At 42.3% G+C, this 15,177-nt stretch overlaps 1 protein-coding gene across 8 annotated transcripts in view; it reads left to right on the top strand.

Moving 5' to 3' along the window:
- The window catches only part of FAM13A (family with sequence similarity 13 member A), a 344,934-nt gene extending 333,987 nt beyond the window's left edge, over positions 1 to 10,947 (top strand). For all 8 annotated transcript variants that reach the window (XM_025424952.3, XM_035709590.2, XM_025424933.3 and 5 more), the window contains 3 exons: positions 2,231 to 2,427; positions 3,004 to 3,105; positions 6,249 to 10,947. In XM_025424952.3, coding sequence (XP_025280737.1) covers positions 2,231 to 2,427; positions 3,004 to 3,105; positions 6,249 to 6,375 — 426 coding nt within the window. In that variant the 3' untranslated portion in view covers positions 6,376 to 10,947. The remainder of the gene's footprint in view (positions 1 to 2,230; positions 2,428 to 3,003; positions 3,106 to 6,248) is intronic.
- The last annotated feature ends 4,230 nt before the right edge of the window (positions 10,948 to 15,177 follow it).

Here is a 15,177-nt window from a genome sequence, read left to right as displayed (position 1 = left end):
GTCATTTTTTTCCTATGATTTTTAAGCTTACTAAGAATAGTTTTATTTAGCTTCATCTTTAAATACATTGAGTTCTCACTGTGGGGAAGACACATCCCCCCATTTTTAAGTTCTCTTAAGACCTTGGGATATAATTGATTAGGCCTAGACACCTGACTTTATTTCTTATCTGTCTTAGGCTGTAATACTCTCTTCTAGTAATTTGTATTTTTCTTTTAAAACTGGACCACTAGATTGTTTGACAGACATTAATTAAGCACCTACTATGTGCAAGCATTGGTTAAGCTCTAGGAACAGCAGTGAACAGACAGGCCCAAATCCCTGCCTCCATGGAGTTTACCATCAAGTGGTTCCACCTGGTCTTCAGTGGGGGGTGGGTAGTGGGGGTGGGTGTAGAAGATTCATCTGTACTGCCTCTGTGGCAGGTGTACCTTGTCAGTTACATACCTTATCTCAAGTAATCCTTCTAAAAACTACATAAGTGGGAATTGTTACTTGTATAAAAAAAAGAAACTTTTTTTTTTTTTAAGATTTTACTTATTTATTCATGAGAGACACAGAAAAAGAGGTAGAGACATAGGCAGAGGAAGAAGCAGACTCCCTGCGGGGAGCCCAATGCAAGACTCCATCCCGAGGCTCCAGGATCATTCCCTGAGCCAAAGGCAGATGCTCAACTGCTAAGCCACCCAGGTGCCCAAAAGAGAAACTTTTAAATTACTAACTTAAAAGTCACTTTTACTTTCTAAATTTAAAAATGTCTTTAAAAATTTCAGTTTTTAAAAATGAATAATGAGGCATTTACTCTAAGCAAAGAGATGGAAGTTCTGAAGTCACAGCAGAGACCATCTGAAAAAGCCGCCTAGTTTTTACCAATTTTCTCTTGGTGCCTTCAGAGCAATGCTTTCATCATAGTTTTGAAATAGTCCTTTTTTTGTTTTGTTTTTCCTGCTTGTTCATTTGTTAATTCACATTATTTCTCCTCAGAGGCACCATTATAAATATACCAAACTCTCTGGTAAGAAAATCCACTACAGGCGGTTTGCATACCTGTACTTTGACCAGCAGGGGTAACTAGTCCTGCCTCCTGAGATTAATTTGCTGCATTGGCACTGGAGCCACTTGGTTTAACAGGAACAGTGGACATTCTACTTGCTGTTGTTTGTGTAGCTGTGCTCCTAACCACGTTTTACATTTTTCAGAGGGATCCCTGGGTGGCGCAGCGGTTTGGCGCCTGCCTTTGGCCCAGGGCGCGATCCTGGAGACCCGGGATTGAATCCCACGTCGGGCTCCCGGTGCATGGAGCCTGCTTCTCCCTCTGCCTGTGTCTCTGCCTCTCTCTCTCTCTCTCTCTCTCTCTCTGTGTGACTATCATAAATAAAAATTTTTTAAAAAATAAAAAATAAAAATAAATAAATTTTCAGATATTAGGATATTCTCGTCCAGTCTGACTGTACATTTTGGCAGTACATTACTTCTTTTAAAATCTTCCATTCAGACTGATACCATTTCATCCTTAGACTTAAATTAGCACTAAGAAACTCTAATCTGATTTAATTGTTTTTCTAATTGCATTGCCAAGACAGAGAATATCAGACTCTTCTTAGAATCTTGGAGGCTAAAAAATACAGCAGTGGCCCTTGGAAGTTCCTTGAAAAAAACTTAAAGAGTTACATTTCCAATCATGGGAACATAAACATCTTGATCTTCTCAAAACTTTCTTAAAATTCTGTGTATCAAGCAACCACAAAATATTTTATAATCTCAACTCTTAAATAAAAGGCTGTATTGTTCAATTTCTGAAGCTGTTAAAAGCTTAATAAAAAATGTTTTCCAAGGTACACAACTAATGAAATCTCTAAGGCACTGATGGCTGGTGGTGGATTTTGTGATGTATTATCACAGAGCTGGCAAATTTTTTATGCTTTTGTTTCAGTTGATTTAAGGTATGAATTATAATGGTGGCTCCTTCATACCCTCAGCCTTGACAACTGTTAATTGTGTTGTACACTAATTTTTTTATAGTTGTTTCCCCTACTGAGTGGCTGTGTTTAGTATTTGTGTTCCTGTATATTCAGCTATATATGGATAATGTACATATGTGTTGCTAAATGTAGATACAGTAGAAGCCATATGGTGTCTGGATAATTAAGTGACCATTATGTGATACCTATGATGCAAGAGGGCCAGGAAAAGTAACCGGGTTTTTATCGGGGTTGCTGTGCGTGTCCAGGAAGAAGACGAGGGTTCGGAAGACGATAGCAACACAAAGCCAGACTTCACGGTCACTCTGAAGACTGATTTCAGCGCACGGTGCTTCCTGGACCAATTTGAAGATGATGCTGATGGATTTATTTCCCCGATGGACGATAAAATACCGTCAAAATGCAGCCAGGACACCGGGCTTTCGAATCTCCATGCTGCTTCAATGTATGTCTCTTCAGCGGTGGGGCTGAAAGGTTTTGGTGAAAATGCTGTTCTTAAATATTTTAGCCTTTGTGTTTAAATAAGTTGTCTGACAGAACACAAGTGACTTACCTGAGGGACCGCTGTGTAGATAGAACAGTGAATTATTTTTAACCCCTGCCTCAGTGCTTGGTGTTCTCCAGTCCATGTTATTGGAGGGAACCTGGGAGATCTGCCTGAAGAGTCAGATCCCTGCAGCGGCACTGCTGTGCGGTTGTGCACTCTGCAGTTCATTTAACATGTGCCGGATGTCGTCTTTCCTTCAAGGCAAATATGATCAAGTGGCCCGGGAGTCCACAAGCCCTAAGGACTCCTGAGTAACAGGGGTTTGCGGGAGCCCCCGGAGCTGTGCCTGCCATCAGCACCTTGGCATTCAGAGAAAGGCAAACATCCACTTCTGCTGGCGCTCGGCTCCCTCAACGGTTCCTGCGTGTCCATGCTCCTCCCTGTGTCCACAGCCCCTGTCGAGTTGCACATTCATTGTATTTATAACCATGCAGATTTAACCCAATTTTCTTGAAATTTTTCTGCCCTTCTTAGACCAGAACTCTTGGAACACCTTCAGGAAATGAGAGAAGAAAAGAAAAGGATTCGAAAGAAACTTCGTGACTTTGAAGACAATTTTTTCAGACAAAATGGAAGGTAGCGCATGTCCTCTTTCCCCCGACCCCTCCTCCCCCCCCCCCACACACACACACCCCTCTTTTCTACCTGTCAGATCTGTGCAGTGCGGCCAACGGGGGAAGCCCTCTGCATCCTCCCTGTAACCCAGTCCCCGGGAGGTTCACTGTGAGGTGGGGAAGTTTGTGGAGTCCTTCAACAAGAAATGCTCCTGGGATAGTCTCGAAGATTGATGTGAATTCAGCTAAAAGGTTATAAAACTAACTTGTCCCATCAAACTCTAATTAAAATGAGCAGCTTGAGGCTAAATTTCCAGTTGACAGCACTGTTTTTTGGTTTGGGTCTTGGTTTCTTTTTTTTTTTTTTTTTTGGTCTTAATAGACTAGAAGGAGAAATAAGGAAAGGGAAACTATTTTTTTTAAAGATTGATTGATTGATTGATTGATTAATGAGAGAGAGAGAGAGCGGCATCGACACAGGCAGAGGGAGAAGCAGGCTCCATGCCGGGAGCCTGACGTGGGACTCGATCCCGGGTCTCCAGGTTCATGCCCTGGGAAAAGTAGTGCTAAACCTGCTGAGCCACCCAGGCTGCCCAGGAAACGGAAACTTTAAATCTTGGTGTTTTCAGCATACTTTAAAAGCAGAAATGATCGTTTGTCAGGTTTGAATGAAAAATACACAAGAAGCAGTAAGTCCACGAGATTGACAGGGTGCCTTTCTCAAGTGAGTTTCAAGACCTGTCTTAATCAACTTTGTAGAACATCATGCTAAGGAAGAGCATCCCCTGTTTGCAGGTGACTGCACACAGCTCTTACCAGGTCGCAGTGCAAGACCAAGGCAGGACAGGGAAGAGATTTGCATCTTTTACATAGAGTTAAGTTTTGACACTTTAAAATGATTTTATGTAATCCAAATTATTTAGCAGTATAAATATAGTTTCTCTTTAAAAGGTCCCCTTTCCTACTTCTCAAAAGTATTGGGAAATAAAAGTGCCATAAATATTAAACTGGCATTTAAAATGTGTTGTATTCCAGTTTTATTTTTACATAAATTTATTTTTTAGCATCCCTGATTTGGATCTGTCTTATGGTGACTTTCTTAAGATTTATGAATTCTGGGCAGCCCCAGTGGTGCAGCGGTTTAGCGCTGCCTGCAGCCCAGAGGGTGATCCTGGAGGCCCAGAATGGAGTCCCACGTCGGGCTCCCTGCATGGAGCCTGCTTCTCCCTCTGCCTGTGTCTCTGCCTCTCTCTCTCTCTACATCTCTATGAATAAATAAATAAAATCTTTAGGGGATCCCTGGGTGGCTCAGTGGTTTAGCGTCTGCCTTTGGCCCAGGGCGCGATCCTGGAGTCCCGGGATCAAGTCCCACGTCAGGCTCCCAGCATGGGCCTGCTTCTCCCTCCTCTTGTGTCTCTGCCTCTCTCTCTCTATGTCTATCATAAATAAATAAATCTTTAAAAATAAATAAATTAAATAAATATATAAATACATAAATAAATAAAATCTTTTAAAAAAAGATTATGAATTTTTAGATAGACCTACATATTTGCTTTTCTTTCTCCATACATTGTAGGCTATTGAGAAAATACCGATAGGCAGACAAAAGGAATAATATGCAAAATAATAATAACCAAGGACAAACCAGGATTAATGTTTGTTCCATTATTCTTCTAAACATATTTTTGGTTTGTCTGTTTATCTTTTTTCCGTATAATTATAGTCACTTTGTGCACAGATATCCTGTACATGAGGAAATATATAAAATGATATAAACTTCACAAGTTTTAAGGAAGTATAGCTGATGGAAATTTATAATCATCATGAGGTTTTTTTTTTTTTAAGTTTTTATCTATTTAAGTAATCTCTGAAGAAAAAAAAAAAAGTAATTTCTGCACCAAACATGGGGCTCAAACTCACAACCTTGAGATCAAGAGTCACATGTTCTTCCAAATGAGCCAGCTAGGTGCCCCATCATACAAGTTTAAAACTCCGACTTCAGGGACGCCTGGGTGGCTCAGCAGTTGGCCCCTGGCTTCGGCTCAGGTTATGATTCTGGGATCTGGGATCGAGTCTCACATCGGGCTCCCTGCAGGGAGCCTGCTCCTCCCTCTGCCTGTGTCTCTGCCTCTCTCTCTCTCAGTCTGTGTCTCTCATTAATAAATAAATCATAAGTAAATAAATCTATCTCTGACTTCAGACATCATTAAATCTGGTTCCATTATTTCATACCTGAGGAGAGCAAAGTTCCTCAAAGAGCAAGGTGAAGGCAACTGTTAGATTGCTGTTCCTTTTACTGCCCTCTGCTAAGAAGCCATGTAGAGCCCTTTACTTGAACAAGGCTCAGGGCATGAATAAAATCAGTTTATTTTTTAGTTCATTGAATAAAATTAAATAAGCCCCATGCTATTCCCTTTCCTATATGTTCTCTTTAGTAAGAAGAAAAGGAGCCTGTTTTTGAATGTTTGACATGTGCATTTCAAAGTGAAATGAGAAGCAGGACTGTACCTCACACTGGTTGAGAATGTAGGCAGTAGCACCATTTCATCACATTCTCATGAGGGTCGTATTAGACCATGGAGACGGAGTACTTAGCACACTGCTTGATCTGTAATAAGCTCTCAATGAATACTTGCACATATAAAAAGAATGCATATAAAATTAGTAAACTGTAAAGGCTTATTAGTATTATGTGATCCAATCGCTGAATTCCAAGACTAAGTTTATAATTAGGATATTAACTATCTGTTTTCTTCAACCTGTAAATTATGGGTATGCCAGTTGCTAATTAGAAACTTAATGGTTCATTAGATGAAATAGATACAAGTGAAAAGGAAGTATAAATAAAGGATTTCAGTCTATGGAGGCTCTTAATATGCATTCATACATACCAGTAGCAGAGCGAGAAAATCTCTGCATTTTGTAGTCCTTCGTACCATTCTACAGGATGCCAGATTAACTCTAAAAATTCAATTGCATGGTACCTTCTGGGGGAAGCTATCTTTCTGTTTGTCCAAACCCAGCTCCAGTCTTGATACCAAGCGACACTTGGGAACACTGATTCTACAGGTTGATAAACTGCAAAGTTTCTACACCATGATAATTCACCTGATGAGCAGTATCCCCTAGATGACCCTCACCCCTCCTTCCCTTTGTTTCCATTAGAAATATCCAGAAGGAAGACCGGGCTCCCATGGCTGAAGAATACAATGAATATAAGCACATAAAGGCGAAACTAAGGCTCTTGGAGGTGCTCATCAGCAAGAGAGACACTGATTCCAAGTCCATGTGAGGAGGCCAGCCCCCAGCCCGAGCAAAGGGGGCTGAAGGTGTGGGCCGAGCTTGTCACCCACCTCCCCTAGTTAATAGCGGCTCTGCAAAAACTGGAAGGCAGCACTGGTACTGGACCTGCAAAGCATGTGGCCTGTCCACCTCCGGGCCTTTGGGGGTCAGCTCCGGTTTCCATTGCCTCCCGCAGAAACTGCCTAGATGGAAGAGGGCAACTTGCCTCCATTTAAGAATTTGGTGAGGAAAAGACAAGACCCTGCAGGCGCACGTGGCCCCGCCAGGGAAGCCTTCCTAGCGCTAGTGGTGGTGGATCACTACATGGACACCCGCTCATCTGCAGAGAATACACACTGTTCTTCCCTGGGTAACTGAGAAACATGCCTAACTGTGATGTAGAAACCAACCAACCAACCAACCAGCTCAGGACTTCACTCTGGACAGCGAGCTTGCTATGCAGGTCCATGTTCTCTTCGCACCCAGGAAAGCAGGAACGTGCGTTGGAGCCCTATTTGCTGCCGCAGGGCCATTCCCATGACCTCTCCATAGAGCTGTCCCTCCCCTGTCGCGTGAATGGACCCCCCCTTGGTTCTCAGGTAGACGGGAGCCGCATCCGCCCCGCTCAGTGGCACAGTCATCTGTTTGCTGGTGTGTTTCTTTAACACGCCCTCAGCTGACGCAGAATTTTGATTCCGGACTAGGACTGGATCATCTGCGGAGGACAGAAGGAATATAGCTAGGTTATTGCTGATTTCGAAATCAGGCAACAGGGTGAAGAGCCTGGAAGATTCTTTCCCGAACGTGGATTGCACTTAATTGGTCTCAGATTTTCACATCGAACACTAAGCAAAGCCAGCATGCTGTGGCATCCTGGTTGGGGCTTGATTACATTTTGGCTCTAGCCACGCATTAAAGGATCTTGCTTAATTCTTAGCTTAAGTGTTGAGGATCATGAGAGAGAGAAAGAAAGCGCCTGTGTTCTAAGCCTTCCGAGTATTTACCAGAGTTTAAAGGTTTTTTTCTAAAGTAAACCTGCACTAAAATCCCCTCACTGAGGGGTAACATGTAGCCCTGAGAACTCAGCCCAAGGCAGAATCTAAATCACACTATTTTCAAGATCATGTATAAGAAGAAAAATAACGGTGTGTGGTCACTTAATGATTATAATTTTTTCAAAGACTATGTCACAAAAGCTGTCTATATCAGACATTTTGGGAAGTCCAGGGAATTTAAAACACCAGATCATTCATCTCTTCACTGTGCTGATGTCGCCTTGTGATTTGTTGTTACTTTTGAACCTTCTGTGTCTGCACGGAGGAAAGTGAATTCTGCTTCTGCCTTCCGTCCAAGGCCCGGGTTTGCGCTCGACGAGGTGGGCTCCGGTGTGTGCACAGCAGCTGCTGGCTGCCAGGAGGAGGCATCTGAGCAGCCTCTGCCGTTTTGAAGATAACGCCGCAGGATGAACAGGAAGTCAGGCTGCCCTCCTGTAGGTTTTGAGAGTTGCCATCTTAAAGGATACCGTTTTGGTTTGTTTGTTAAGAAGAAAAAAATAAAGAGAACATAAAACTCTACTGACCAGTTGTCAGCTTCAAAATGAGTTCTTGAGAAACTGGTCGGATGGGACTGACTTACGGAGGTGTTTTCCATTGCTGAAGTGAGGTGGAAGCTGTCCAGTTTTCCACTGGAAACAGTGGAAAACTGTTCTAAGTCGGGAGGAGGGGGAAAAGAATACCTTTAAGTTTGCTCTTAAAAATAATCCTATAGAAGCATGAGCTGTGTGTTGGAAGTGCCCTGTGTTAATCCACACATTGAAAGACGGTACATAACCCTACAAATTTAACTGTACATGAATATGTAGTTTGGTATTCTTTGCTCTACTGTTTACATTGCAGATCACTATAATTTCAAGGAGTTATATTATAAATAAAATTAAGCACTTTAGGACATTTTCTATTTTTGAAATCTGAACATGAATCATTCACATGACCAAAAATTGTATTTTTTAAAAGAAATACATGTCTAGTCTGTCCTTTTTTGAGTAATTATTCTCGTAAATAAGCTATAATATAAATCAAGTCATTACCAGTTAACCTTTAAAGCACATCTGTTTAAGAGTATTGTTTTGAAAATACTAATATGCTACAGAATTTTAAAAGAAACATGCTATATAAATGAGGAGTTACTAAATGTTTGAAATCTGTAGTTTCTGCCAAAGGTAAATTAAGGAAAAGATTTATCCAGGACTCCCCATTCAAATTTGTATGATTGAATAAACGAAAACACCAAGTTACAGTCAAATAAATTGTGTATGGAATGTCGTGTTCTCCTTTGTAATTTCTAATCGATATTAACTTTATAGAACGGCGCCCAGATAAAGGGCGGAAAAACTCTGTTTACACCAGATCCTATTTGAAGACATGGCAGTAGGTTCTGGTTCTGCCAGAAATGCTGAGGCAAATTTGTTTCCACAGCAACCATTTCTGCAGCCCAGGGTCTCAAGGCCCTAGAGGCAGTGTCTTAATTGGCTTCACACAGAATACTCGGGACTGGGGTTTTTCCTTTGCTCTCTTGGGAATGTGTGTTTATTGGCACATGCCAACAAAATAAATGTCAGGGGTTATTTAATAACAATGATAAGTAAAGGTGAAGCATGAATAAACTTGATTTTATGATTGTAAGAATTAGAAATGGCAGAGGCCTGCAATTTTCACAAGCATTTGCTTTTTTGTGTTCAGTCTGGAGTAAACATTGAAATAGATGTTTATGTTCGGTCGGTATGGTATCATTACTGCGTTTCGTCTCTGAATCATTTAGTTTGAATTTCACTTTTCAGACATGTATGTGCAAGGTTTAGGAGAAGGGCCTGCTTACTTTCAGATGGCTGGCTTATCTTTTACTGTTAGAAGAAAGCTCACACAACCTCAGTGATCTATCTGCCTGAATTCAGGGGAAATTTCCACGGAAGACCAAACCAAATTTCAAACTGGAGAACTGATTTTTTTTAATGCTAGCTATAATGCACTGAGAGCTAAAAATTAGATTTCTTCCATCTAGTTGCCAGTTTGAAGTCAAAAGCTTATTCTTTATTGCCTAGGCAGGGATCAGCCACGTCTCTATTTGTAACATCGGTGTAATTTTGGCTTTGTCTCATTCTGATGCAATGCTTGCGTGGTGGCGGAGGAGGCTGTTGCAGAGTGTCCCTGCTCCCAGGTGTGGCGTTTCTAGCCTGGGACCAATGTCGCAAGGCTGTGCTTATATCATGAATATTGCACGGAGATGTTCTGAGGCCTGCAGTCCTAGAGCCCCTGAGGCTGAGCATTTGTGAATGTGGTTGAGCTTGGAATTCCTAATAAGATGAATATTTAGGTTTATAAAAGGGGCTGCCGTGGTAACCGATTATGCTGGTTCTTAATAGAACTTCCTACTTCTCAGCAAACAGAATTGGGCCCAATATACAGAACTGATCATATTTACAAGGAAAATCAGATTTCAGTTTGTTGATTAACCTTTTAAAAGAGACTCTTAATCTGATAATGGAGATGTCACTTTTCTTAACAATAAGTGTTAAGAAACTTTTGAAGGTCTATTTATAGTTGAATGTCATAAACCATCATCTGCCTTATGAAAAGTTGGCTGTAGTCTAAAATTCCATTTTGCATTCAAGAAGGATCTCCCTGACACACTGCGTCCTAGAGGATTTTTTCACCCCTAGATGGAGAGAGGTGGTTTCTGTAGCAAGACCAACACCTCCTTTATGTTCTTTTTCAGTATCCACTCGGATTGCATCAATAGGGAGGGACAAAGCCGCCTGGAAGTGTGAAGCAGTGTCTCTTCTGAAGTACATATGTGTGGCAGACATCACAATGTGCTTTCTTTCCTTTTATTCCTCACTTTTAGTTTTTCTCCACTTGACCCACAAAACATACTCTTCAGTACCCTCAAAATGTACTACAGAGTGCATTTTGTCATAAGACTAGCTAAATCTATTTCCACATGTTTATTCAAATTCTGCATGCTGACACTCTACATGGTCAACACGGCCTGCTCCACACAAGGGTGATCTGTAAGGCAGGCACTGCATGGTGCCACCGCGCTGGTCAATGGCAGAGTAGCGATTGTGCCCCTGCGGGCATTTGCACTCTTCTATGATCCTTCATAATAGAAGTATGTACACAGGCTGAGATTAGTTACAGATTTACACAAACGTGTATATAAAATGAAATATGTACATCCACAAGTTCATATGGCTGTGAAATTGCAGTTCTGTCTCTAGAGACTCCTTCTGCCTGGAACCTGCCCTGCTCTTGTGGTCATGTGCGTGGCTCGAGAAATTGGTTGGGCAGATCTGATTCTCAATCTGAAAGCATCTATCCATACTGTCCTGAAAATCTCCAAGAGTAGATACAATTTTAGTTAATAATATGGGCCCAGAACAATGTTTACATGACATGTAAGCAGAAAGTATTTGAAATTACAGCTGTCCTTTTTTAAAATGTAAACTGAATGAAAAAATGTTATGTACATTTTTGTACATGACTGTATTTTGTATAAACTGAAATAAAATATTTTTAACTGTGAATGTTCTGAAATTTTTGACAGTCAGGAAAGGAACGTATGACTGAGCTGCCAGTGGGGTTTGCCTTAGGTAAGAAATAACTGCTGTTCCCTGAGCTCCCCAGCAGCCTCATGAGGATTAAGTTTTTGTTACTCTGGCTCCAGAGAGGTCACGGGAAGGTGAAGCAAACTCATTACAAATTAGGCATGCCCATGGTTCTAGGTAGAAAAATGGGCTTGTGCTCTCTGCTCAGCTGCCTTTAAGAAAATGAAAGAAAGAAAACTGCAAAGTAATCCATAGTGACAGAAAGTAGATTGATGGCTTCAGAGTGGAAGGATCAGAAAAAGGCACAAGGAAAGTAGATGCATACATTTACTATTTTAATGGGGTGATGGGTTCACAGATGTGTACATCTGTGAATATTAAACACTAAAATAAAAGGATTCACAGAGGTGCAGAAACAAAGGCATTAAGCTAAAAAAAAAAAAAAAAAGTTTATTTCCAAAGTCTATTGGGCCATGATAGTAAATACATTAGCCACTCGCCACTCTGAAGCTAGTAAGGCCAGCAGGAAACCGCGACTCGAAAGGAAAGGCACATTTCAGTTTGAAGAGAGCATCTTGCCCCTGGTGTCCCTGCCACAGCCGGCCCTGGCTTCACACGCCCACCAGAGTGGGGCAGCGGTAGCTCCGCACCCCCCACCCCCCACCCATCTCCCCCACCAACCACCACCACCACCACCACCCCGCCAAGAACACAGCCCCGTGTCGGTTAGGCGCACATGCAGGTACTCCTTAAACTGCACATGATATATAGGCTCTAACTGACAAACGTGAACATTAAAAATATGAAACCTGAAATTTAAAAAAAAAAAAAAAAAAGCTTTTGAGTAATCTTAGGGCTGACACACCAACACACCAGGATTCCAACTGAGATCTGTCTTCTGGGGAACAGACAGCAATTAAATTGCTAAGGATGGTGCAATTTAATGCCATTCTGCTGAAACTGAGACTCACCTTGAATAATTTAACTTTGGAAACACTAGCTCCAAACTAAAAAAAAAATTTACGCAGAAGTTGCAGGCAGCATTTAGTGATCCTACATTTTCCTGAATCATATTTTGATGTTGCCCCTATTAAGGACCAGAAAGTGATGCTAGCTGAAAGTCCAGCTGGCTCTGCAGCCTGTTGGCAAAGCACAGTGGTCCTCTAAGGCCCTCCCCGCCCCCCAACCCCAGAGCAAGTGTTCCCACTCCTTTCCTGTAACAGTTTGCAGTATTGGGACTACCTGAATGGAATTTAAGAATGGGGACCTAAAAAAAAAAAAAAAAAAAAAAAAGAATGGGGACCTACACGGCTGTGCAGGGAAGAGAGGCGGTCCCTTTCAGTTCTTTCAATGGCCTCATTATCACTGCTTCTAGAAATGGATTCTGAATCGTGTAAGACAAAATATGTCATCGCTATTCCTAAGCTGGGTCAGCTTATCAAGGGTATGTATATATATACACAGTAGAATTTCATGTTCAGTAAAAGCCAAAAGTCAAAATTCCCAAGTGCATTTTCAGAATCCTGGCTGGCAGGCAGACAAATGAGGTTTGGCAGGAACCGGGTTGCTGACAGCTTGGTTCTCACTTCTCCTCTCCATCAACAGGGCTTCTACCACAGGGTGGCTCCGTGTTGTGCAGCATCTGCTCAGGGAATGTGGCCCAGTGCAAAACACAACAGGACCGCAGGCTCTGAGCGCCCTCGGACCCCCGGGTCTCAGGTGGGCCCGTTGTGTATAAAGTGTATGTTTCTATGAATTTTGAAACTCATAGTCTTTTAAGTGTTTGAATTTTTCTTTAATTTCTCAAAAGCAATTCAAAGATGCTTGGAAATCCTTGTTCTAGTTCCAGTTATACAGCTTTGAGGACCTCTTGGAGAGATATTTTGAGACATTATAATTTTTCTGTAATTGTTACTTTTAAAGAACTTAAAATTACTAGACAAAATTAGATGGGGGGAGGGAAGGGAAGGAGGGTGTGCAGGACGTACCGTTCTGTGTGCAGGACGTACCGTTCTGTGGTAGCAGAGAGCAGCGCTTCTCAAACGTGGACATGCCTGTGAAGGTCTGGGGTCTTGTGGTACAGCAGCCCTGGGGCAGGGGGCGGAGGGTGCACCGACACTCAGCATTTCTGCCGGGCTTCCAGGTGCTGCTGCGCCGCTGGCCCAGAGACCCCACTTTGAGTTGAGGTTGCACACTGCATCCTGGGCATATGTGGAAATGAGCAACTCTAAAAATCGTAGGTTAACAGCCTGGCACATTTAACAATAGCAGCAGAGGCCAAATACTGCTTGATGCCTAAGGCCCAGACCACAAACAGCTTAGCTTTCCTGATTTTTTTTTATCTGAAAAATGGGAATAACCATAGTAGTTTATGGGATTAGTATGGGAATTTACTTGGATGAACATATAAAGTAAGCACACAATAAATCTTTACTAAAGAATAGTGGCAGGTTATTGAGACAAAGATTCTTTCTACACTGAAGTTCAAAAAGACATTTTGAATCACTGCAAAAATATTTCCCCCACATCACCCTCCTCACCTTTTTTAAAAAAGATTTTATTTATTTATTAATGAGAGACAGAGAGAGAGGCAAAGATACAGCAGAAGGAGAAGCAGACTCCCTGTGGGGGGCCTGATGCAGGACTGGATCCCAGGACCCTGGGATCACGCCCTGAGCCAAAGGCTCAACCACTGGGCCACCCAGGCATCCCACCCTCCTCACCTTCTAATTCCTCATTTGTACTAAGTCATAAACAGAGTACACCTCCAGGACTTTAAGCATGATTCGTGCTAACGGGGTAAGTAAGATTTTCTGGGAACAGTGACCCATTCTCTGAAAGGGAAAATAAATGTGACTTAATATTCTCAAGCAAGTTGCATCAAAACCTCTGTGCAGCTTTCTCAGAAAGATCTATGCTTGCTAAATTCCTTCCCTCGGACAGCAACGCATACTTCTCTATTTCTACTCCCCAGAACATTTTGGGAGGTCCAGACCTGCTGAGACATAAAAGGAATTTACTGTCTGAGACGGCAGTTGAGACCAGTGTGGGAATGCCTGAGTTCTGTGAAGGCACAGAATAACCTTTGAACTGATTCTAGGTCACTTGGTGTCCTGAAATTTCTGTCTCAGGGTGTATTTTTAAACAACTAAAACGGAAGCATACCCTAGGGAGGAGAGCTGCTCCGAATGGGGCATACTCTTAGCCAGAGTAGTAAATGTCATCGAGCTTGGGGTACCCCACTCTCTCATCAGCCCCACAGGGGCCAACTGGAGGTGCCACTGCTCAGCAGTCTGGCAGGCTTTGGGTTCAAATGATTTTACTGTCTCATTGAGTGAAGCCCTGCCTCCCATTACCTCAGAAATTCAGAAACTCCAAACAATCTGCCAGCGATTTGAACTTGAGAGTCCTTGATCCTGCTGCACAAACATTTGAGCTCCTGAGAATGCCCAGGCACGAAAGGTCAAGAGACCCGCTTTTAACAACATGAAGCCTTTGGCCATGGTAGACTGGTCCTGCTGGCACCATGAGCCAGCACCTAGTTGGCACTTATTGTTCACCTTCACCCTCAATAGCTCTGGCCTCTTTTATGGCACCATGGGGATCAGAATTATTTCCAAATCTGTTCTTGGGCTTGCTTTCTCTCCTAATCCTAAAGAAGAGGTGACCAGACAGACTATACTGGCTTAATGTTTGCTGTCATCTGAGGGTGTGTGTGTGTGTGTGTGTGTGTATGTGTGTGTGTGATTCTTATTTAAATTTCTCGGTCCAACACCAGTGGGAACTCAATCAGTAATTACCAGAAAGTATATCCAACTCCCCTGGGATTAGGCCCAGGAAAATCAGCTTTTAAAAGATCTGAAGACCATGTGATTATGCACCCTGCCAAGGATCCAGCCACTCTTGAAGAAAAAAAAAAAAAAGCTGACATCTGAACTAATTTTCTCCATACTACATATAACTCAGGAGGTACACACTCCATTACTTTTGGAAGGACACAAAGCACCAAAGCCTGGATTAGTTAATTGGTGGGAGAGGCTGTTATTACTACAGATCCAGAGTCTACCCACAATTGGGTAGACACTTCCTTCCAGCACCTATTGTGTTGCATATGCTGGTTTCTTAGGTAAAGAGCATTCCAGAAACCCAAACCCACACCTGACTCAGGGCAGGCAGCCCTCCCTATATTTTGAGACCATCTGGGTTATC

The sequence above is a fragment of the Canis lupus genome, chromosome 32 (assembly GCF_003254725.2).
Source record: "Canis lupus dingo isolate Sandy chromosome 32, ASM325472v2, whole genome shotgun sequence".
NCBI lineage: Eukaryota > Metazoa > Chordata > Mammalia > Carnivora > Canidae > Canis > Canis lupus.
This window is presented reverse-complemented; position numbering and strand designations above follow the sequence as displayed.